Source organism: Fulmarus glacialis, unplaced genomic scaffold (genome assembly GCF_000690835.1).
Source record: "Fulmarus glacialis isolate BGI_N327 unplaced genomic scaffold, ASM69083v1 scaffold19, whole genome shotgun sequence".
Lineage (NCBI taxonomy): Eukaryota > Metazoa > Chordata > Aves > Procellariiformes > Procellariidae > Fulmarus > Fulmarus glacialis.
Genome location: NW_009232386.1, coordinates 120,199 through 142,960, shown reverse-complemented (window position 1 = coordinate 142,960; position 22,762 = coordinate 120,199). Strand labels below are relative to the sequence as shown.

General features: G+C 42.8%; 1 protein-coding gene across 1 annotated transcript; it reads right to left on the bottom strand.

Moving 5' to 3' along the window:
- Nucleotides 1–21,071, bottom strand: TTLL10 (tubulin tyrosine ligase-like family, member 10). Its single transcript, XM_009584863.1, has 11 exons — nucleotides 20,978–21,071; nucleotides 15,995–16,160; nucleotides 14,917–15,035; nucleotides 13,520–13,640; nucleotides 12,791–12,876; nucleotides 12,411–12,582; nucleotides 10,287–10,458; nucleotides 8,364–8,504; nucleotides 6,945–7,061; nucleotides 1,467–1,560; nucleotides 1–344 (listed from the first exon to the last, which is right to left on the bottom strand). The coding sequence occupies exons 1-11, from the start codon at nucleotides 21,069–21,071 to the stop codon at nucleotides 1–3; spliced, it is 1,626 nt and encodes a 541-aa protein (XP_009583158.1).
- Nucleotides 21,072–22,762: the final 1,691 nt, after the last annotated feature.

Below are 22,762 nucleotides of genomic sequence, written 5' to 3'. Positions count from 1 at the left end.
TCAGAGGCTTTTTCCATGATGGTCGAAGAGCTGCACGTGCGGTATAGTTAGGACAGTTTGTTGATAATTCTTTCTGGGCAACAAGGCAACCTTTTTTCTAGAGCGACCAAGTTTCTTGGAAGAGTTCTCCAGCACTTTGGCAGGGCTCTGACCGAAGTGGCTGGTACTGCCTGTTTGTGGCCGCAGAAATCGCCCTGTGCACAGGCCGGTTCTGAGCTTCGAGGGTTGTTTCTGGCCAGGGTCTGCAGCATCCTCGTGATAGAGAAGCACGAAGTGGCAGAGCGCCTTTAAAGGCAAAACACTCTGGCCTTTGAGGCGCTTCTTGAAAACCTCGAGAACCAAATCTGGAAAAGAAGATGCAGTTACGAGGTGGTCTAAACACTCTGACGCTAAAATACACCCAAGCTGTCATGTGTACGCACAAAGCAGCTGTGTGCATGGGAAGGATGAGGGGTGGGGAGGGGAACTGGTTTCCAGCCTGTGATCTGTGGCCTCTGTGGACTATTACTATTAAGACAATTTAAAAAAAAAAGAAAAAAACACCACACTTTTCTTGCATTCACTTCAGCCAGCATCAGCTCCACTGGAAACATTTTAGGAAATTGGTAGGAAAAATATTGTAAAATTGCTTACAATGCAATACAGGATATGAATACACCCCAAAATGTGCACAGGAAGGTAACTATCTATGAAAGTAAGCGTAAGTAGGCTATTGCTAATACCCTTCATGCAGAGACAGACTCTCCCTTTGCTATTTCTCCTTACACATACAGTGATACCACAGAAAATCAGGGGTAGGAGAGATTTTGGTCCTCCAGGCAGGAGCAGTTCTAGTTAATGTATATTGTAATATATATACACATATATATACACACATATATATACATATACATATATAATGTCCATAAGGATTTTTTCAGTCTTTGTATAGTGCATGTAACAGTTGCCAGCTATATTTGTGAAGTACGGTGGGGTACACGGGCATTTAAGCACTGCCACGGCTGTGCTAGGCACACGGTAAAAACCAACTTAAATTCCTGCACATTCAGAACAACAGGCATGAGAAAAATGTGCAGGTGCAGTTTATAGGGTCATGTATTAAGATTTAGCCTTTTGTACATAAATATATAAGAAAACATTTTTAAAAATAATTATAACAAAAAAATTTAGCCACTTATTTGTACATAAATATATAAGAAAACGTTCTTAAAAATAATTATAACAAAAAAATATTTAGCCACTTATTTCTTTGTAATGGGTGCATGGCTAAAAAGACTGTAGCTTTTCTAGGTCTGCATGGGTTAGAATTTTCAGTGCCTTCTAAATTGCTTATAAACTCAGCAGTGCAATATCTTTATTCAGACTGTTTTGGACCTACAACTGATATAAATAGGAGTCTTTCCTCTGACAAGCAATGGAGTGATACGATTTTCTGCTGCTGGCCACCCTGTGACTTGTTCACTTACCGAGACTCTCGTAGACTACAGTTGGGATGATGTCTCTCAAGACTTTGCAGTTGGTATGCAATGCTGGGTTTGCATTCATCTCCAGAAGCCAGACCTGGGAAAGATGAATGCCAATCAGGAAACTAGGCAGGATCTCCTTAGAGTCAGAGCAATGCCCTTTTACCGGCTTAGTGAAGACCTTGAGAGGAAGGAGTACTAATAAATCCCAGCAAAATCCCATAACACAGGATGCAGGCAGGACAGAATTTTCGTAAGGACTGGATGAATTAAACAAAGTCCCTTTTTGCATACATTTACGTACTTGAGAACAACACTACATGTTATTTTGTGTCTCCAGCTGATGCTCTTTAGGTTAACTCTTGCTCTACAGGTGTGTAAAGGCACTCTGTTGCTTGGAGCACAAGTCTGATGAGGAGCGGCTGAGGGAACTGGGGCTGTTTAGCCTGGAGAAGAGGAGGCTGAGGGGAGACCTCATCGCGCTCTACAACTACCTGAAAGGAGGAGGTAGCGAGGGGGGTGTTGGTCTCTCCTGCCAAGTAACAAGCGATAGGACGAGAGGAAATGGCCTCAAGTTGCGCCAAGGGAGGTTTAGACTCGCCATCAGGAAAAATTTCTGTCCTGAAAGAGTGGTCAGGCCTTGGAACAGGCTGCCCAGGGAAGTGGTGGAGTCACCATCCCTGGAAGTATTTAAAAGACGTGTAGATGAGACGCTTAGGGACATGGTTTAGTGGGCATGGGGGTATTGGGTTGACGGTTGGACTCGATGATCTTAGAGGTCTTTTCCAGCCTTAATGATTCTATGATTCTATGATTAACATACCAGTTTCCATAACAATTTCTAGTTAAGTTTTTGGGATACCGTGAAATAAAGTTATAAGGAATCTAGGAGTCGTTTTGATTTGAGGTGGACATGGGATCAAAACTAAACAAACACAGCACTGAGTTTTCAATGAACCCTTGACTTTCATTTCCTGGGTAAGCTTTAGTTTCAGGTAGAAACCGTGTAAGATACTGATTTTACGTATCTATACTAATCTCATCTCCATTTCCCTTTGAAATGCCAAGGTCTGAAGCTACAAGCTGCAGAATGTGATGGTCTGGTTACAAATCTGTGCATGTAATTCTGTTTACTATTTCTTTTCCCTATAGTGAGACAAAATAATCTGTTCACTTCCTGCCTCCACCATATGGTGCTGCATCTTGTATGTAACACGTGTAGGAACTATTCAGCATTTTGTAAGGAAGGCTATTTAATCATGTAACAGCCCCAGGAGAATTTTACTCACTTTTAATTGATTTTAAAAAATAATTTTAATTTTTTCTTTTTTTTTCTGAAGCAGCAATGAGTTTGCTTGCAAGTACCTGTGAAATGAAGTCTAAGCGTTCGGTAGATTCTGGCGACATGAGAGCCTTCACTTTGGCACTTTATTTTGCTGAGAATAAAGTACAACAATAATTTGCACTTCTTTGAAATACTTTATTAAACAAATGAAAAGACTGGTAAGTGAGGGCAGTGAAATGTCTCTTTTTTTTTCTAGAGGAGAACTGGAACAGCTTGCTCAAAAAAACCTGCTTTGCAGATGCCAACAGAGGGCACCTAAGTTACATTCTTCTGAGTAAGTGTTCTTTTTCCTGTTAAAAGTTCATAAGATTTTGTGGCGACAGACGAACTCAATGAACCTTCATAATTGTCTTGATTAGGTTTTGGTTTCTTCTTCGAAACAAATAAAACTGACAAACAGGAGGAAGAAGGTTCTCTGTGACATCTATCATGCTGTTCATCTTCTACATCCCCCTATACTATCTGAATGTCTCACAGTTTTAAAATGCTCTTAATCTCTCCACAACCAACCAGGGCAATTAATAAATGCTCTTTGTTCTATTTCAGGAAGAGGGGAGAGACTAAGACTAAGATTCACCATATCTGTGTGAATATCTGTAATTTCGTGGGAATTTCATGTAGAATGAAGTTCCTGTGCTTCTCCCTGCAACTGGCATGTAGGTGCCTTGCTCAAAATTTCCTAGCAAACATATGACAAAGAAACGAAACTAAAACCCAGAATATCTGTCCTCGACTTCCTAACCATGGACCGTCCTTTTTCTTTAGGCTTTTCAAGTGATGAGAACGATGAGTGCCCTGTGGCTTTGGTCAGAAGTGCTGCTCTGGATGTTTCTCGGGGATGAAGAGGTTACTGCTGCCTGCAGCCTGCCAGTACAACTCCATGTTCTGTCACATCTTAAGCTTGCTCTGTCAAGACATCACAGGTAGGCCTAAAAACTTCAAATAGTAGGATTTTTCCATAGGTTCTTGAACAGCATGCCAACTGCAACCAGATCCTGCATTACACCAGGGGGTCTCGTTTCTTGTTCTTTGTATAGTGGTAGATGCACTATTAGCATCTGCTGAATACTTTTTATTTTCATCTAGCTTGATTACTATTGTAGTCTCATTGCTGTAGAACCATCCTTAGAGGAGCAGTTCAATATCTTTCAAAGGAGCATTGGATGATGAGACTAGGCTCTGTCATGTGTTGACGTGGTGGCTAACAGACAGCATGAGACCTGTCTCAAGGGTCCTTTCCCTGCCAGTATGGGCAGAGGTAAGACTTTGTGGTGTGCAGGAAATGCATGATTGAGCCAGAGTTTTGTTCTATTTCTGATCAAAAACCAGTTAGTTTATTTAACTGTGTGGGTCTTTGCTGGAGCTCGCCAGGTGGAAGCTAAACATCCTGCTGGGGTCTCAGGGAGGGAGAGGGCATCGGTCCATGCTCCCACAGGCTCCGAGTGACTTGATAGCCAAGACTGAATGGGAATGTATGTGTATCTCTACATCAGAACTTGTTCTTAGAGAGGATAGCTGTAACATGCTTCAAAACCCAAAGCTATCCACAGCATTTGTGTAGCAGTAGGTGTCCAGGGAGCCTGACCTCTGGCTGGAGCTTTAAGCAGCACTGAATAATAGAATCATAGAATCATTTAGGTTGGAAAAGACCTTTGAGATCATCGAGTTCAACCGTAGAAATACCAGTCAGAAATAGGAATAAAATAACTTGTTCTGTGTCCTGTGTGGACATAGCTGAAGCCACACGCACAGTCACAAACCAAGCACTGAAAGGGCTGCTCAGATGTTGCCGACCCAGAAAGGCACCCGCTTAGCGATAGTGGAGACCACAGGCTAAGGCAGTGGGGTTCTGTTTTCCCCAGTCTTAACAAGCTTTTATCAGATTTTTTTATCATCGTGACCTGGAGTGGGCACAACCAAGTCTACAGTGTCCATGTGGTACCTCATACTCCTGGGCTGAATGAAAAGCTGTCATTCAAATCAAAGGAACCGTCCCTGCTTTAACTAGGGATTTGAGTGTTATCTTCATTTATGTACATCTATCACAAATTGGCAAATGGCTTATCTATGTTCAGTCTGTTCTCTACTGATAGCTGAAGCTCTTTACGGCTGATAAAAAATTTACACATCTGTCTTCTCAGCATGCCTCTGGAGAGAAACCCTTTTGCACAGCTGATGCAATGCTTTCTGAAAACAGGTTCCTTGAGCATTTAAATGACACTGTCCTAAGCTGTGTAGTGACGTAGGCATTTACAACGCAGCACAAGGAAGCTCCAGAAAACAGTAGGAAAAAAGCCAACAACAGCAAAACCACATCCATCGCTTCTGCTCTCTCTCTTCTTAAAGTACTTCATTCTTTTCTCAGCTTACATATGAATATGCAAAGCTCTACAGAAAGCTGTGGTTTCTTAGCAGGCCCTGCTTTCATAGTCTGTACTTCTAAGAACTCTGAGGCAGGAGAAACACCTTCCAAAGACTGAATCAGGATGCTGCAGGGCCTTCAAGAATTATTAGGAATGATGCTGGGGACATTTGTATCTCAGACAAATAAGGAGGAGGGAAAGGCATGATAAGCTATAAGACTGAACATATAAGAGCATGTTCAGTCAGTATATAAATCAGTATAAAGCAGATTCTACACGTGTCATGAAATAGGATGACAGGGAGAGTAAGGCTGTTATGTATTACAGGTGGAGAGGACTGGATGGCAGACCAGGAATTGTAATGTCAGCGCACTGGGAGTTTGCTGCCCCAACCAGTGTTAGCTGTGGGTTGAAGCTGTCAGTCCTGTGTCCAGCTGTTGTACACTGCAGCACTGCATGAATAGAAAGAGTAGGTTTGTTGCTCCCCGGCAAGGGCAAGAAAACATGGACAAAGCTATGCTAAATAAATGCCTAAATTTCCACATTACTCTCTCTCAAAGGGAAGTTCCAGGTTCCAACTGACTCTGTCACCGCTAAGTGTGCACAAATCCTCATCATTCTTATAGATAATACCTGTCAAGAAACAGATTTTGTTTATCTCTCCATATGTAAATTACACGGGGAAGTAATGGTCTTTAAACGCTGAAGTTTTTAACTAGCCAAGTAGGAATTGCCACAATAGAGTGATACTGGATCTTCTATTCTACTTAAAGTTTACACAGCCAGGGCTTTGCATGCCAACGTTGCAAAAGACAATTCCCACTGAAATCTGAGAAGCACCAGTTTCTGTGTCTTTGCCGTTTACTCTCCTTTGCCATTGACTTCTTGTACAAAGGAGTCTATTGTTCGGTGCCTTACCCACTGCTGCATACATTAATTCCATTCTTTCGTGGGGTTTGCTGTTCCCACTGCCCTTTGCTAGAATATGTTTGAGTTCCTTTCTGCTTTAGCAACAGCAGAATCTGCCAGATGGCTTTCTGTTATGTTTAGGCCAGGTGGTTTTGAAGGACTGTGCTGTGTTGAAAGCACCTCAATCACTGTATTTAACATTTCCTTTTCCCTTTCTTCTGGCTTTTCTTGTCTGTGTTTCATTCACTCTTTACGAGTTTGAATTGTAATTCTAGCAGATTTTATAGACTCGGTGGGCTGACCTATTGCTAAGTGGTGAACCTACAGTGAACATGGAGATGCTGATGCTGACACCTGAATCGATAATGACTGATTCTTCAGCATGGTGAGGGTGAGTTCTTCATTGCTTTGATGGATACTCAGCTAGTGTAAATCAGTATACTTCATGTGATGTTAGAGGCATTACGCACTGATTTATGCTGGCTGATCATCTGGCATGGTTTGGTTTCTGGAGAAGGAAAACACTGAGTGGGCATTAAAATTCCCATACTTTTCACTATGAACTCCACTTCCCTGTGAAAATTCTGCACAAAACAGTTTCAGCTGCAGTAAATACTTTTCTTCCCATCCTGAGCTGTTAATGCCAGGGTTTCTCTGTGCAGTAAATGTGCAGGCAATACAGGTGCCATGTCTTGATGGTGGACAATGGAACTGGGAAAAAAAATGAATCCTGGACTTCATAGCTGACTGACTGAATGCTCTGTTTAATTCCTAGCACCAGAGCCTGTGTCAACCGTGCTGTACTGCTGGCCTTAGACATCTGGCCAATATCATACTTAGTATTTGACGATATTGCATTTGTACCTTAAAGTTTTCATCAATTAAAAAGTCACAGCCGATGAGATCAAAGTAGCCCAGTTTGCGATCCAGTTTGTGCTTGGCTGCCAGGAAGCACTGCAACATGATCTGCTGCATCCTTTTCTGAAAGGGAAGACAGGGAAGGGTGGTAACTGGTCATTGTGAATGCCAAGGGCATAGGAGTCACTGTAAGTCATAGGTGCCCTCTTGGTTTAGGGACATTTTTTCTTCCGCTGCCTCCGGCAGAGCTCCTCTCTAGACTTGGAAGGAGAACATATGTCTGTCCACTTTGAATTGATTGAAACCCCCTCTTGAACTTGGTTCTCCAGACCGCTGCGGTGGTGCGTGAAAGAACCTCGACCCTTGTCCCTTACTCAGAATGAGCTGTCTGCAGAATTTTTAGTGGTGTTCTTTCATTTAGTCGTGTGGGGGTACCTAGATGTGAGCTGTACACAGCCATTTCTGACAGTGATGACTCACAACCCCCTCAAAGCCGTGCTGGACATAGTGTTTTAAAGAAGCCTGGTGAGCCACAGCAACTTGCAGTAGGTGATGCTAAGTTTAATTCAATTTGGAGTTGAAATGCACAGTGGGGAATTTTTGCATGAAGAGAGATACCGTAAAGTTGGCTGAAAAGTTTCTGGTCCCCTGAGAAGCTTGACAAATTCAACTAGACTTGCTTCTGAGCTGTTTTTCTAAACAAAACCATATTTTAACAAAGTTTTTAGCTTTTTAATTTTTTTTGTATTTGGCTTTAAACTACAGCATTTCCAAAATTAACCTGAGAAAGCTGTGTCCTCTGCCCTTTTCATTTTCACCCCAGCAAGTCATGTAGAGAATTAATGCATCATTAGGCTCAGGCTGATGAAGTCTCAGGGACTCAGATAATTTCTTCACTTTGTTTCAGTGAGACAGGAAGATGGTAAGAAATCAAGCCAGTTGAGTCTTCTCATCTCTCCTCCATGATAAGAGAAGATCTAAGGCCCTGACATGATTTTCATGTGGCAAAATCAGATGGAAAGTGAAGGGTGAGACCAAGTCAGACAGGAAAGAGACCACCGAAAGTGTAGTCCCTTTTCAGGCTAAGATCTGTCAGGCTGGAGAGCTCTCTAATGTGTACTTAATTTTTTAATGTAGGACCACAGCATTGGGCCAGGAACGTGAGGACCGTAATTGCATTTTTATAGCTAGCATGAACATTCACACTCTCTTTCTCAGCAGTTTACCCATTTTACTAAAATTAAACTCTTTGTGTCTTCACTTCTGTGTTTAGCATCTGCAGATAAATGGTTACCATGGGACCATCAATACCTTCTCACTCGTGTATGTGTTTCCTTGGGGGCTCCAGTGAACTGACAGGTTTTCTCCCTGTTTCTGTCACCCTAATTAGGCAGACTAGCACACCATACACTTGCTTGCACTTACAGTAAACACAGTGAAAACCCAGTCTTTGGGGAGGCCGCTGGTTTTTCTGAACTTCTCATTAACGTAGCTGTTGAAGTGCTCCATCCGCCAAACTGTCTCATCTTTCAGCTGGCTGTACAGGGAGTTCTTCTTCTGCATGTACTGAGAGGTGGGGAGACAGAGCAAAGGGAGGATTAGATTTCTGGCAGTGAAGAGTAACTGGGAACCAGCTTGCGTGGCAGACATCCAACTACCCTGAGTTGTTCCAGGCATCTGGTGTTGGGAAGAATGCCGGGGTCAAGGTATAGGGAGTAGAGCCCCTCACTAGCAGAGCTAAACCTGAGCAAATGTGCTGACTCCCATTATACAACACTGCCACGGGCAGAAACGTGCCTGACCCACATGGACATTGTAGAGACGATTACCCGAGGTCTTTGTCAAAACGCTGTTTTCTCTGTGTGGGTGTCTATGCTACGCCTGGACCAGTGGCTGGCAGACCGGGAGAGGTGCTTTCAAGTCAGAGTCATGATATTCTTTGGACTAAACCCGGTTCCAGAGTCTATCTGCCTAGTACTCTCCTAGAGGAGAGTCCATCTGGGAGAGATGTAGGGATGTATCCCCAGAGGAAACCAAGGTGAGGGCTTCTCTCTTCCATTGTCTCATTAATCCCTATGTCAGCCGGAGTTTATCAATAATGGGGTATGTTCATTGTTCAACCAAAGGCAAGTCCCCTTTCCCTGTGAAACAGCTGGGCTTGGCTAACTCCATCTGTGGGAGGGTTACTGGGGGCTTGCAAAGCTTCTGGTTAGTGATGCTGTCTTTGCTGCCTCTTGTCTTTTGGAAATACAGTAGGAAAATGGCTGATTCCAGGTGGGATGAAAGGGTGAGAAGGGAATGAGAGCAGAATCAACTGTAATTTGAAGAAGCCTGGCCTATTACCAGCCGCTCCTGTAAATCTCGTTTCCCTCCTCCCAGCAGGAACCCAGATAATTTATGTTCTGCTAATAAACACCTGTCCTTTGTTTAATATCACTTGTGCCATGGGATCCTACCCGAGCACCTGAATTCCCGTGTGGATAGCTCTTTAGCTGAGCAAACAAACTATTCCAGGAAAACAAGTGGCATACTGATAATAGCATGCATTGCAGGAAGCAGCTATAATCTGCTGAACTGCACTTCTACAGGAACCGTAAAACTCCAACCGAACTGGGCTTGTCTGATCCCTCGTTAGTGTGTATTTTGCTAGTTCTCAGAACACAGCGTGAGACTGGGAGGAGAGAAGGGCTTTAAAAGCAAACTGTTTTCTTCCTTCCAATTCTTTTAATTCTCTCTCATCAGGGCCAGTTCTAACTACTGAAGGGCCTCACTGGAAGCAAAAATGCAGGTAGATCTGAGCAAGGCAGGCTTCTATTTTGTATGACAAAAGATGTATGGGGGTGCAAGCCAGAACAGTCTTGTTCTGTTACAGCTCTCATTTGAAAAGCAAGACAAGCAAATATGGAGATTTAAGAATGATGGCTCTTGAAGAACACATCTGCATCTTACATCATTATGATTATTGTGTTTAAGCACAACAGGATCAGCAAAATCCGTAGCCAAGATTAAGGCTCCTTTGTGCTAGGTAGCTGCAATCAAAGGCTTCTTGCCCTAAGAAGCTTATGGTCTACAGATACATGAGAGAATAATGGCAGGAAAAAGAGGTCCAGAGGAAAAAATTGTCAGGTTAAGAAGAGAACTGGTCCATGGCAGAGAACAGAACCTTGTCTGGTACTGCGTCTGTTCAGCCTTATTGCCATGCCTGACCATAAGCCCACGTCCATTTCCTGGGTGCGTGGATTTTGCATGCATGAGGCATTTATTTTTAGCCTTTCAAAAGTCTTTTTTGCTTCCCATCTCTGTCAACCACACCCTCCCCTTCTTCTGGACTAAGTGCACTTAGTTTACCTGGTTGGTCAGATGAACAGTCAGATCATCGGAAGCGGCATCATAATTGACACAGGTCAACCGGACGTAACCCTGGGCAAAAAACAACACGTAGGGTGCTGTGCAGGCAACGAGGAGGTAAGATCGGACATCAAACTTCTTCCCTTCCAGGAGCAGAGGCTGGTGAATATACCTGCCAGAGCAGTATTTCAACACGCATCACCAACAAGTAGCCATAATACATGGCAATTCAAAGCTCACACAAAACCCCACGGCCGGTTCGTTTCACACCGCAGAGCTAACCTCTTTGTCCCTTTTTCAACACTGGTTTTAAGGTCAATGGCAGCAGAGGGCGCTGGCAGGAGAGGTTAGAAATGCCAAGAACAGCTCCTTTCAAGAGGAATAGTAGCTGTGCCGAGTCTCGGGAGCGGGAGATAATTAAAGATTTACTAATATTTACTGGAGAATATACAAAGTTTATGTCTGAACACAAAGAGCCCTTCATACAGCACCATTGCTTTTATTGCCAGAGTGATGTAATCTGGGAATTGTTTCCCTTTATCATCAAAGGTTGCTGGATGTCTACATACGTAACAAGGATATGCTGTTAAAACAATCAATGCTAACAACAGTTTTCAAAGAATATGGAGCCTCATTCTTCAGAGCATAGGCCATTCGTCACAGACAGAAATCAAGATGAGATCCGAGATAGGGTCCAACCACTTCTTCCCCTGGCACTGCTGCTTGTCCATGTCAAAGACCACAAATTGGTCTAACTAAGGCCCTTGGTCTAATTTTGTCAGGTAGTCGTTTTGCTCCATATACCGGCTGCTGCATAAACACAGTCCAGCCTATTGCAGAAAGCCATAGATCGTCATTCCAGTTTAGCATTTTACAAATCTCTCTTACCCTTGTCAATGAGGCCAACCATTCCTTTGTTATGAAAAGAAATGTTTGGATGAATGTCAGCAGAGAATATTGCTTGCTTTGGCTAGGGCAGCTCTTGGAAAGGTTGCTGTGCGCTGTGTTCTCTTGCAAGGTGAAGATGCCAAGCCATGATGGCAACGTGTTGGGGAAGTGGCACAGGGGCAGTGTGAGGAATTGGTATCACCGCTTTGCCACGTGGCAAAACGTGCTTTTGCCGTGCCAATACTACGGCGTTGTCACGAGTGTATCACGTTGTCATTGCTGGCATGTCATGACCATGCCAGGCAATGCCATGAATGTGTGGGCACCTTGAAGTTTAGAGTGCCCTGTATGCTTAGCTGTGCACAACAAAGGCAACATCAAAGGCAACTGGGAACTGCAGCTCCTAGGATAAATAATGAAAACATCTTTTTTTCATTTCTCTTTGAAAGTTTTATTCACTCATTTCAAAGCACTGAAGTGATTCAATTATAATGCATTCCTCAATTGAGGGAGGGACACTGAGGCAAAGGGAAGTCAAATTAATTGTGTAAAAGTAAGCAAGTAATGTTCAGTAGCTGAAACTGTTCTCATGACTTCTGCTGCCTTATTTTTCCCTTCCTTTTTCTGCTGTTCTGCTACTCTACAAAACATTCTAGCAGTGGCTGAGTGGGTATATATTCTACAAAGAAGAACCTTCATGGTTCTTTTATTCATGCAAGGAATAAAAAATAAAACAACCCTAACCCAAAATTTTAGTGTCTGCTAGCCACTGCCTGTTCATTGAGGTACAGACTTTTGCAGCATTGACGCAAAGTTAAAAAGATATTTGGGAAGCTTTATTAGATTGCATGGAACAGATATTGTAGCTGTATAATTTGCAAAATGCTAGCTTTATATAAGAACTGGGATAATATCTAATTTAAATTGCTTTGCACAAGGCTTTATGTTTAGCATTCGTGTACAGAACTGTAGCATCTGGCCTTTTGAAGTCATTCTTAAATTTCCAGACAAAGGTAAACTCAAATCTTTCTGATGACAAAGATCTACCGTGAAATGACTGAAGTGCAGGACAGACTAACCAGAGAAACAGCCTCTCTCCCACAAAATGAAATCTCACAGGTTGATGAGATGTGGTGTAGCTGTGTTAAATACCTATGGAACAATTCAGCTCTCTGAGGCCAGTGTGCTTAATCAAGCACACTACTCACACATGAATTCCCAGGCTTCAGTCTGTACCTTTGCACTATTCTTGCCTGGGAAGCCTGGTATGGCACCCTCTTATTGAGTAGGTATTCCTCAGTGCTGTGGAGCTTGGCTTGAAGGGTGTTGACAGCAGCTGGATTTTTAAGCAGGAAAATTCCTCGACCTTGGTTAGAGCAACTTGGTTTGCAGATCCAAATCTGTTCTTCTGCAGAGAGAATGAGTCTATTATAGTAACGTGTGTGGTATGAAACACCGATATGCCCATTAGTGGGCGCTGAAAACTGCTCACTTGAATGTATATGCATACACATGCATATAGATATCAATTATTATTACTGTGTATACTTTAATGAACATTTTAGAGGATCACATAGCTATTTAAATTGGTTGCTACCATGGTTAAGACAATTCACCTTTGCAAAGCTCAAAAAAGGCATCTCTCTCATCTTTTAAGTCCAGCCGAAAAGATTCTGGGAAGAATTCTTCCATCTTCAGTAACCTGTGGGAGAATCAAATACAGGCTGAAAACCCTATCCAACACATTCATTCCTCTGTTACTTTCAGAAGGGATGGTTGCAAACAGAAACTTGAGAAATGGTGCTTTTTTCTTGCTTGTAGACAGTTGTGGGTTGTACGTTCTTGCTGAGCTACCTCATTCCATAAGCTTTCAAGAATATATGTTAGCCTTAAGACATTCTTCATATGCTCAATTTTTTGAAAACTAGTTGAGATGGCTTCAGGTAACTATGGTACAGGATTGCCATTTGGTTTTTTGGTAGGTCAAAAATATAGGAGCAGTAATGGCAATAAGCTTCTCTTATATTTACAGTGTCTGTGGCACAAGAAGTTGTGGCCTTTCCAGTAGGACGATGTACCCAAAACAGGGGAATTACTATGACTGTTGTCTTTGGGGGACCTGGCATTCCTACAACTCCAGACATAGAAAAAGAAGATATTCTGTCTCTGATGTATGTACTTCTGGGAAAAAAGTGATTTTTCTAGAAGATAAGAAAGAAATAAAGCCCCATATACTTTGTATCCTGTACTGTTATGCATCCAGAAGAAACTGGTCCTTCATTTATGTGCTCTCACTTTCTGTTGGCATGTTTCTGGTCAAGGTTCAAAGAGGTGAGAGTTCTTACTTGGAATTAGAGCTCCTACTGATTTTTTTCATCATCCGCTCTTGCTCTCTCAGGCAGCATAGAAGCCCTATCTTACTGGTGAGGACTCCGTTGTTGGGAATCTGATAGAGAAGCTGTTCACCTGTATGAGGGGAAAAAAAAAGCTTGCCTTCATTGTCCCATGCAGCAGAAGCTGCAGGATGAAGCTGACTTTATCACTGTTGACTAAAGCACAATTTGCTTTAAGGCAGTAGTGGCAACTCACAGAGCAATGAAATCACTTGCTGTAAACGTGTTTCTGTCCAACCTTGTAGCAGAACAGACTGACCTGATGGGGCTTCATGAAATAGTGCGTCCCTTGCCCACTCCAAAGATGCCACTGCTGTCACACCATTCCAGCTGCAGAATTGCATTGAAACATAGACTATCTGCGCCGCCATATGTTAGGCCAACTGCTGTAATGGTGCAGCCTGACAAATAGCCACCACGTTGCCATCAGAGCTGGCAGGAGGGGAAAGGCGGCTGCTGTACGTGGCCCGCTAAGGAAGCGATAACACGCTCCCTCTGCCACAGGAAAGCCGGCAGTTCTGTGCCATGATGCTGAGGCTTGCCAGGGCACAGGTCTTGACCAGCTCCCAGAAGTAAAAGAATTGCCCCAGGGGCTGTGCTTAGGCTGTGCTTAGACTTATGCAAAGTCGCGCTCCGAGGGTGCCAGCCAGAGGCATTGCTGTGGGAGTCCTTGATTTTATGCTTTTCTGGTGGGAAAGCTGGCTGGGCCCTCTGAAGTCAGGATGCACTGATGAGACAAAGGACGGGGCACAATTCAAAAAGTTGCTTGCTAATACAGTGGAGTAGTTTGGCTTTTAGTGACTCTGTTCTCCCTCGATAGAGATAGCTGGGCCTGGGATGTGTGGGGTGACCCATCTTGAGCTTACTTTACTTCTGTCTTCAAGTGCACCCTTCCTTCCTTTTCTCCTCTCCCCACCTCCACTGTGGGGAGCATCTCTAAATGCGATGCACCCTCTGTGTGCAAGGCCTAGACTAGTGCTTGAGAGGTGCCGGAGTAGGCTGCACGCTGTTCCTCTGCCCATCCTATTGCAGCCTGTGCTCAAAGCCAAAGAGGGAGGACCACTTTCCAAAGTGATTGTGATGGTTTGTGTTTAAATCTCTGTACTGCTCATTTCACTATACTTACTTCTTTTCAATGGTATCTTTTCTCCCAAAGCTGTTTTCTTGTCTAAAACCCTTTCTTTAATTACCATGGCAATCCAGCTCTGATGTCTCCTCTGAGTTGAGGTTACCCATTTCTCCAGGTAACGTCACCCCCAGGTGATGTCCTCTGCCCTGGGAGTCACAGTCCAGCATTCTCCAGTTTTTCCCACTACCCTCTCCCCCTCAAGGCCCACAGGCACCTCTACCTTCTTTGAAATGGTAATAGGTCTCTCGGCACTTGATCTCACACCATTTCAGTGCATAATCCTCTCTTCTGTTGTCATAGATACGCTGCCAGCCTCTGCTCTGGCAATAGATGCTCACACTGCATATGGAAAACAAAATAGCAAAGTAGCCTCCCTTCTGTAACAAATACTTAGTTAGCTCATATCCCTTGAACTCCTAATAATTTTCTCTGGGAGCCTGACCTAACATGCCCAGAAGCTGCTGGGCGGGGGATAAGGTGGGAAGCATTAATTGGAATGGCTGCTACTGGACCTGCTGGTCTGAACTTGAGAGGGTGGGGGGAGTAACTGAGGATGCTAAGAACATTGTGATTCAGCAGCTCTGATAAGAACTTGTACCATTTCAGCAGGGCTTTTCCAATTAGGATGGAACTGGTACCCATGGAATAGAAATGTTCAGGGTCCAGTCTTAGTAAGGAGCCTCTCCGCTGAGGAGTTTAGGGAGGGATGACAAGTAGCGATAGAAAAATCTGTTTGTAGACAAAACTATGGGAACATAGCAAGGAAAGTGCTGTTTGCAGCAGAGATTCTGTGGTGCTTGCTGGTGGCAATGTCTAGAGAAGAATGCCAGTGTGCTGCAAAGAACTCAGAAAGGAATGAATGGAACTTCTGATCTGACAATTTTTCTTGGGCAGAAATCTCTTCCTATTTTTCGCTTGTTTTACATTTAGCACAACAGAATGTTGATCAACAACAGTGGTTCCTAGCTCTAGTGATGATGCTAGCAGATTTGCTGCATGGTGTAGCTAAGTGAGTTCTGAACAGCCCCAAGAGAGAAACTTTCGTTAAACAAATAGAAGTATTTTGTTTCTTTGCAAGATATAGTAGCTAGCTACTTTACCACAGGTGGCCTTCCAGTGGATACTTCCTATGTGAATTATCTTTAAATGGTTCCCCAGGTCTACCACTCCAAAAAGACAGCAAATCAAAGGAAAATTATTTGAGGCCAATGAATAATGGATAACACTGCATGACTTCATATATGGGCATGCTATGTCATACTACTGTTCATATGAGTCTACTGAGAGGACCTACTTACAGCCCAGCTCCATTAGATCCACTGATATAAAAATATGGTCCTGGTCCCATTGGTACTTTTGGTATCTCTTCTTCTGGCTGTTTTTCTTGAGGGCATGCCTTACCCTGTGTTCTATTCTCATTAGACTTGGCTTTGTCAAGCTCCACTTCAGAGTTGGTAGAAGTAACTGCAAAATTGGAAATTGAGAAACTTCAGATGATCTGGGACCTTCTCCATAAAATCCATGTCTAGAAAGACAGCTGTTACAGAAGAAAATACTGTAAGGTAAGGGACCGCTTCAATTGGTTTTATAGCCATCGCTAGGCGCGTTGTCTTAAAACAATTCAGAAATTATTGCTAATGTAACCTGGTAGCAGGTACCATGGTATATTGAGTGGAAAAACAGAGGAAATATAATAAAATACGTAGAAGAAGGGAACATTCCAATCAGGCCTAGTCTGTCGATGCTAAATGGCATTCTCTTACTGGGCAGGCCCCTGCTTCACAGGACTTTCTCAGATATCTTGTCTAGGTGGGTCTCAGTTCTGCCCTAAGCTGAGCGCAAATCATTCCAGCTATCCAGTGGAAAGCTGGGGGTGGCTTTGGGAGAGTCTGACAGACTGCAAGGTCTAGAGAGGTGTGGAGGTACAAAGGGAGGCAAGAAGAGCCTCCTAAAAAGCGTTAGCCATACACTAGACATTGAAACAGATGCTCTTTCAATTGTTAAAGCCTACAGGAATTTTGACAATCCCGGGATGTGACAGCTCTGAGGTCCCCCTGACAGGCAGCCTGGCACATGTGGACTGGCACATGTAAACGGTGGTGACAATGACTGAAGGGGTGGGAATGGGAAACACCCTGCTTCAAATTGGTAATTAATCACGTCAGGCTTGTGATGGTTCTGTTACTTATTCTCGGATCCCAGGGCTCAAAAGCTGGTGAATTTGTAGGGGATAACAATGGTTTTTTCAGTACAAAGTTAATGGGATCTGCCTAACCAGTAAGTGCTGCTGGGTTATTTGTGGAGGAGAATGTCAGAGCTTCTATCTAGCTTTAGCAGTTGTGAAGAACTTCAACTTCTTGGCCTTCTAGGAACGATAAACTAAACTGAAAACATCACTTCCGGATTTTCCTCTGTCAAGAGGTTTCCCTGTATAATACATAGCGAAAGCTTTTCTTTTGCAAGGCAAAATGAGACTCCATGACTTTTCCCTACCACCCCCATGCTTTGTTCATATTTCAGGTCTCTGATGTTCTTCATACAGCACAGACAATTCTCTGGTGCAGTCCCCAGTCATGTTCTAACGCATAAAGATGCTTCAAAGCAGCTGAAGCAACTCAAGTACCATCTCACCCTGACAGAGATACAGGCCAAGAGGTCTAACGCTGTGCTTTCTAATTTTTTTTAAGTAAAGTAGCAAAACTTGTTCAGGGTCTTGCCTGATACAACTAGACTGTCACGTGCCGTGGTACTGTTGGAAAAAAATATGGTATGTGAGCAATTTCTATCATCTGATCAATCTTCACATTGTTCAAATGTTCTCAAAATAGATTAATACATTATAATACATTATAATTATGTATTATAATGACATTATAATACATAAATTAGATGAAGGACATTATTAGATTGGACCTTGAATCACATCTGGATATGAATGAAAGAATGGCCAGTAATGGGAAATTTTGTTTTGAATATGGTTGCTGCTAAAGGACTTCAGAAGAGCAAACCATATGTTTTCAGAAGCGGTATCTGATGTAATGATGTCATCAACCTCAAAACTATTGCTTGATTTATCATCCATTATCTTGGTCTTAGCAAGAAAGTTCTATTCGTGGTCTGATTTCTTGGCGGGTAACTCATAGGAATTGTGAGTCTGGCTTCCAGAACAGCTCATGACTACTTATAACTAGCATTTGGGATATTGATACCCAAATCACTGGCTCCAAACCTACAAAAAATGAGCATAGGCTTAATACTTCCACGGGCTGAGAAACTATGCCTCTGGTTTCTCTTTAACTTGGCTATGCACAAAACTTCTGGGAACAGTAAAGCCTGTGAATAGAAGAAAAAGTCCACTCTGTCCTAGTTCTGTTCCTACTGGAATGAGGTGGTAGCAGGGAAGGAGGGAGCAGGAAGCAAGCGGATTACAAGACTGGAGTTATCTACTCTTTGGACTGTTCTTTTATCGTTATTTGTTATAGGACATCCTGTGATCACATGAGTAAAAACTTCCATCTCAATGACAGAACTCATTTGACTTAAGTGGAGCGAAGGTATTGGACATCGTTATCTCTCATTTTACAAGCACTCGTTTTACGTCTTCGTTGCACTCCGCCTAGGAACACAGGTGCAGTCCACAGCGAACTGTGTGCCCACAGCTACTGAATTTCCCAGCAGGCTCCCACACCTGGTCCAGTTTGTTTCGGAATAAAGGAAGTAGACTGCAAACCCTTTGGAGCAGGACTTGCTTTAAATTTCTACTTTGTGTAGTACTTGGCACCAAAGGGTTCTTCTAACAGTAAAAGCCTTAGTGTTGTTACAAACTGCAGCATTATCAGTGCTAATCCCTGGACTCCTGCCTTGAATTTCCTCCTTAAATTAAAACCAAAACAAACCAAAAAAACACACTAAACAACCAGTTCAAACAAGCCAGGGCACAACGTCCGTGATGGAGAACACTGCCTTGGCAGTGTCTTGTAACCAACTGAAATGAGCTTTTTCCACAGTGAATTTCAAGCTGCCTGTTACTGGTTCTGTAAGAAGACTACACTTGCTCCTTGCAGGACGGCGGGACAGTTGCAATGGGAAGGACTCTCCAGCAGAGAGCGGTGCCTGGCTCTTCGGTCACTGTCACTATCATTTTGCCATCACAGCACCAGACCAGGCAAAAATACAATATATTCTGTCTTCCTCTAGAAGAGACTGTCATTAGCCATTCAGTGCAATTTTTTGAACAAACTGTTTGAAAGGAGCTCAAAGACAGGGTTAATGCGTTATGCATAAGTGTCAGGCAAATTAGAAGACACGCAGAAAAGTAGTACAGCTCAACTGTTTCCTAGCCCCAATGCATTTTATGAAAAGATTGTGCCGCAAAGTGGTACCACCCCTCCAGCTACTGGTATCTTCCACGAGGGAGGCTGGTCTCTCTCCTCTGCCTTACCATGGTGTGTTATAGGGCTGTTCTTGTTACTCTTTGATACGGGAATGTAAATATTTATTTATCTATTTTTAAACATTTAATTGCTCATTCATACCTCCTGCGAGAGCTTTTGGCTCTTCTATCACTTCCCTCCTTGCCTGGATTGCTAAGAAATTAACCACTTTTAAACAGTCCCATTTATCCTGAGACATGGACACATGAAATATCCTGCAATGATTGAAGTGCTGGTAAGGTATTCTTCCATTAGTCTGCACACGTACTTGTCTCTCCTTCTCTAATCTTTATACAGAGACCCAGGGGTGGGAGCCTTTTATCTTCTTTCCTGTCTAACTATGGAATCTCCCAGTATTAAAGATGAACCTTCATTTCATTGAATCTTTCGACATGTATTATTTAAGCAGGAGTCCCTTTAGTCTTCATTTGTTTGTGTATTTTGCATCCTTAGATGGCTAATTATTAAAGAGGTAAGGAGAGACAGGGATGGAGGGGGTTGTTCCCGTTGCCTGAGTGCATAAATTTCACATGGGAAATGTCACATGCATAAATTTCAAGGGGACATGGTTTAGTGGGCATGGTGGTGTTGAGTTGATGGTTGGACTTGATGATCTTAGAGGTCTTTTCCAACCTTTATGATTCTATGATTCACTTGTTTATCAGAGGTGGGATTAAATGCTTGTTGGGACTTGAGCTCTTAGGAAAGAACGGGCAGAGTGGCTTGGCTTGCAGACCTAGTCAGCAGAGGAGTGGATATTTCAGAGGCTGAGTTTGTGCATCTGAACTCAGTTCTGCGTTGTCCTGTGAAAGAGCCTCTCTCTGTCCAAAAGGTACTTGTGGCGGGGACAGGGGAGAGCCCTTGGGGAAACAGTCTTCTAACTCATCCCATAAACTAGCAGCATGAAATTAAACACTATGATTCCCTTCCAGAGAGCCCACACAGGGATTGTCTTCACACCGGGTGCAGCCAATAAATTACATTGCTTGAGACAGTTTTGAATTTGGCTCATTAATTTCTTTGCGAATTGTGTGTTGGCGGGGTCTGAATAAGAAGCTCCTATCTAATCTCAGCTCTGCGTTCAGTGCGCAGGGGGATAAACACACTGGCAGGGAGATGCAGTCTGCTCTGTGTCATTTGCTACCAAAAGAAAAAAACAGCAGAGCTTAGAACACAGAACTTCCTTTTTCCCTTTTCCATGTAAAGGAAGGTTTAACAGAATAGTAGCTGACTGATTCCTCTAGAATCCAGAGTTTAAATCTAGCTGAAATTTTCACTTAGAGAAAGCTAAATGATCTAATCATCTTTCTAAAAACAAGCATTGCCCTAAAGATTACCTCTGTATTAAAAAGGTTTTCGTTTGAAACAAATGAATACCTTTTTTACTGCCAATGCACAGAGCTGAGTTCAAGAACAAATACGTCAGAGAAATAATATTGTTGGTTTTGTCATTGAAAGATTTGGCATTTCAGCCAAATTATCTCTTCATAAAGTAATGGTTTCTTTTCAAAGGAAGTGCTTGCTAATGGATAGCTTGTATTTTTCTTCACGTTTTCAACAAAACACTTAAAATGTTAGTATAAAATATTTTAATGTCACTAGATATTTGTCAGGTAATATCAATAATTTCTGTCTTGAATTGTTTTAGAAGCAAAGTGATGGGCTTTCATTTTCACAGGGTTTAAATGAAAATGGTGTAAATTACGTGCAATATGTCTGTAGTTTATGCCGTAAGTTAGTGGCCAGCACTTTGGCTAGTATAAGAAGACATAACTCCCTTGATACTGGCATCAACTGAGAACTTGGCCATAGGACTCGGCACAATTAATAGCTAAAAACAAGATTCACCTCTGTCAGCTGATAAGGATCCAGCCTGCTGGTGGTTACTTCCTTGCATCATGGATTTGGTGTTCTTTTTCCTCTTGGTTGGCACAAAGGCCATCTCAGCCCAGCCTGCAAAAGGAAAGATCGTCATCAGCCACTTTGCCAGAGTCACGAGTGATCTGGGAAAGTTTGTAAGATGTATTTGTCTCTTTGTCATCATTTGCTCTGTTGATTGTAGATGCCATTTTTCGCCATCTTCTGCAGTTTTTTCATTTCTTCAGAATCTTTATTGTGACATAGTTGTTTAGCTGGGAATACGTAGGCTCTACTTTCTATCTACAGCTTCTTATGGGTGGTCTCTAGTGATAAGCTTCTTGGTGGCTGTGCTGGGGATCTGAGTGTTTTTGTATCTAATCTTTGTGCTCTTTCTACTTCCTTCCCCTTGATAGCACTCAGTGTAGGTCTTGGGTTGCCGAGTAAATTTGCTGTAAGTAACCGGGTGCTTTCCCTAAGTCTGCTGCTCATGGTGGAGCAGTATCCAAGAGCTGTTTTCAGATATATCTGGTATTCTTTGTCTGTGGCATCATCAGGCTCCAGTTGGTCAGCCTTGGGGTAAAAGACAGGCTTCTTTTCAGGAAGCCTGAAAGCTGAGACCCATTTTTTGTCTTTGCAATGGATATGAAAACAACAAATGAGATATTCTATATGGAGACAGAAACCACAATCCCAAATAATTGTTGGACATAGGGTAGGCAGAATATTTTTAGCAAGTTTCATGCTTGGAATAGTCAGTTGTAAAAAAGGACTTGTTCTGAGTCAAAGCTGCAACTATTTTGTAGGAAGGATGCTTACCTTAGAAGGCACAGGGCAACTGAAACATCAGCTGGAAGTAGAGAGGGAAATATATATTTGCTACTTTTACTTAAAAGAAAAAGTAAGAAATAGTCTAAGAAAGCCAAATAAATGGAGCATACACACTGTGTAGTTTAAAGTCCATAAGAAGGACAAATGCAAAAGTGCTAGTTACTGTAAGTATTCTTATGTAGGAAGATATAATGCAGTAAGCTAAATTATAATATTGAGCTACTGAGTTTACAGTTAGATACATTTGAAGCATATTTCCTTTAAAGACTGTCCTCCCCCAGAGTGATTTGTTGGAGTGGGTAGGCAAGGAAGGTAGACAAGCACGTCAGTGTCACTGATTCATTGTCCCTGTGGCCATGTCGCAAAGCATTACAGTGCCAGTTCCCCTATCTGCAAGTTGGAGTAATAATTGCATAATTGCACATGGGTGGGACTGGAATTCTCATTTTGCAGTACAGTCGAAGACTGACTGTTCAACTCTATTTGTTCGAATGGAATTTTATTTTCAGTTGGAGGCCAAAGACCCCTGCAGTTTCCCACGACATGACATGTTAAAGAAATTGTCTCCAAAAAATCTGGGTATTAGAGAAAGGCAGGTGTTGTGGAACCTCAGGGCACCTGCCTTTCTCTAAACCTCAGCCTGGCAAAGCCACAAGGGGAATTAGGGGGAAAAAGGGTTCTTTCAGGCTCCAGGGGAAGGTAAGGAGTGTGGGTTGGCATAATACGCAGCAGCTGTCACCCAGAAGGGTCTGGCAGAGGGCTTTTGCCAGGCAGTAAGGTGAAGCTAGAAGACGCCCTGAAGAGTGACAGGGAATAAGAAGCTGTTCCTCTAACACCACTCTCGCCCTCAGACTGGGAGGCATCCTGACAGGGAAAGAACTGACAAGAGTTCTTAAAGTGGGGATTTGTTAGACTTAGGTGAGGGTCGTGACTCCAGCTCTGTGC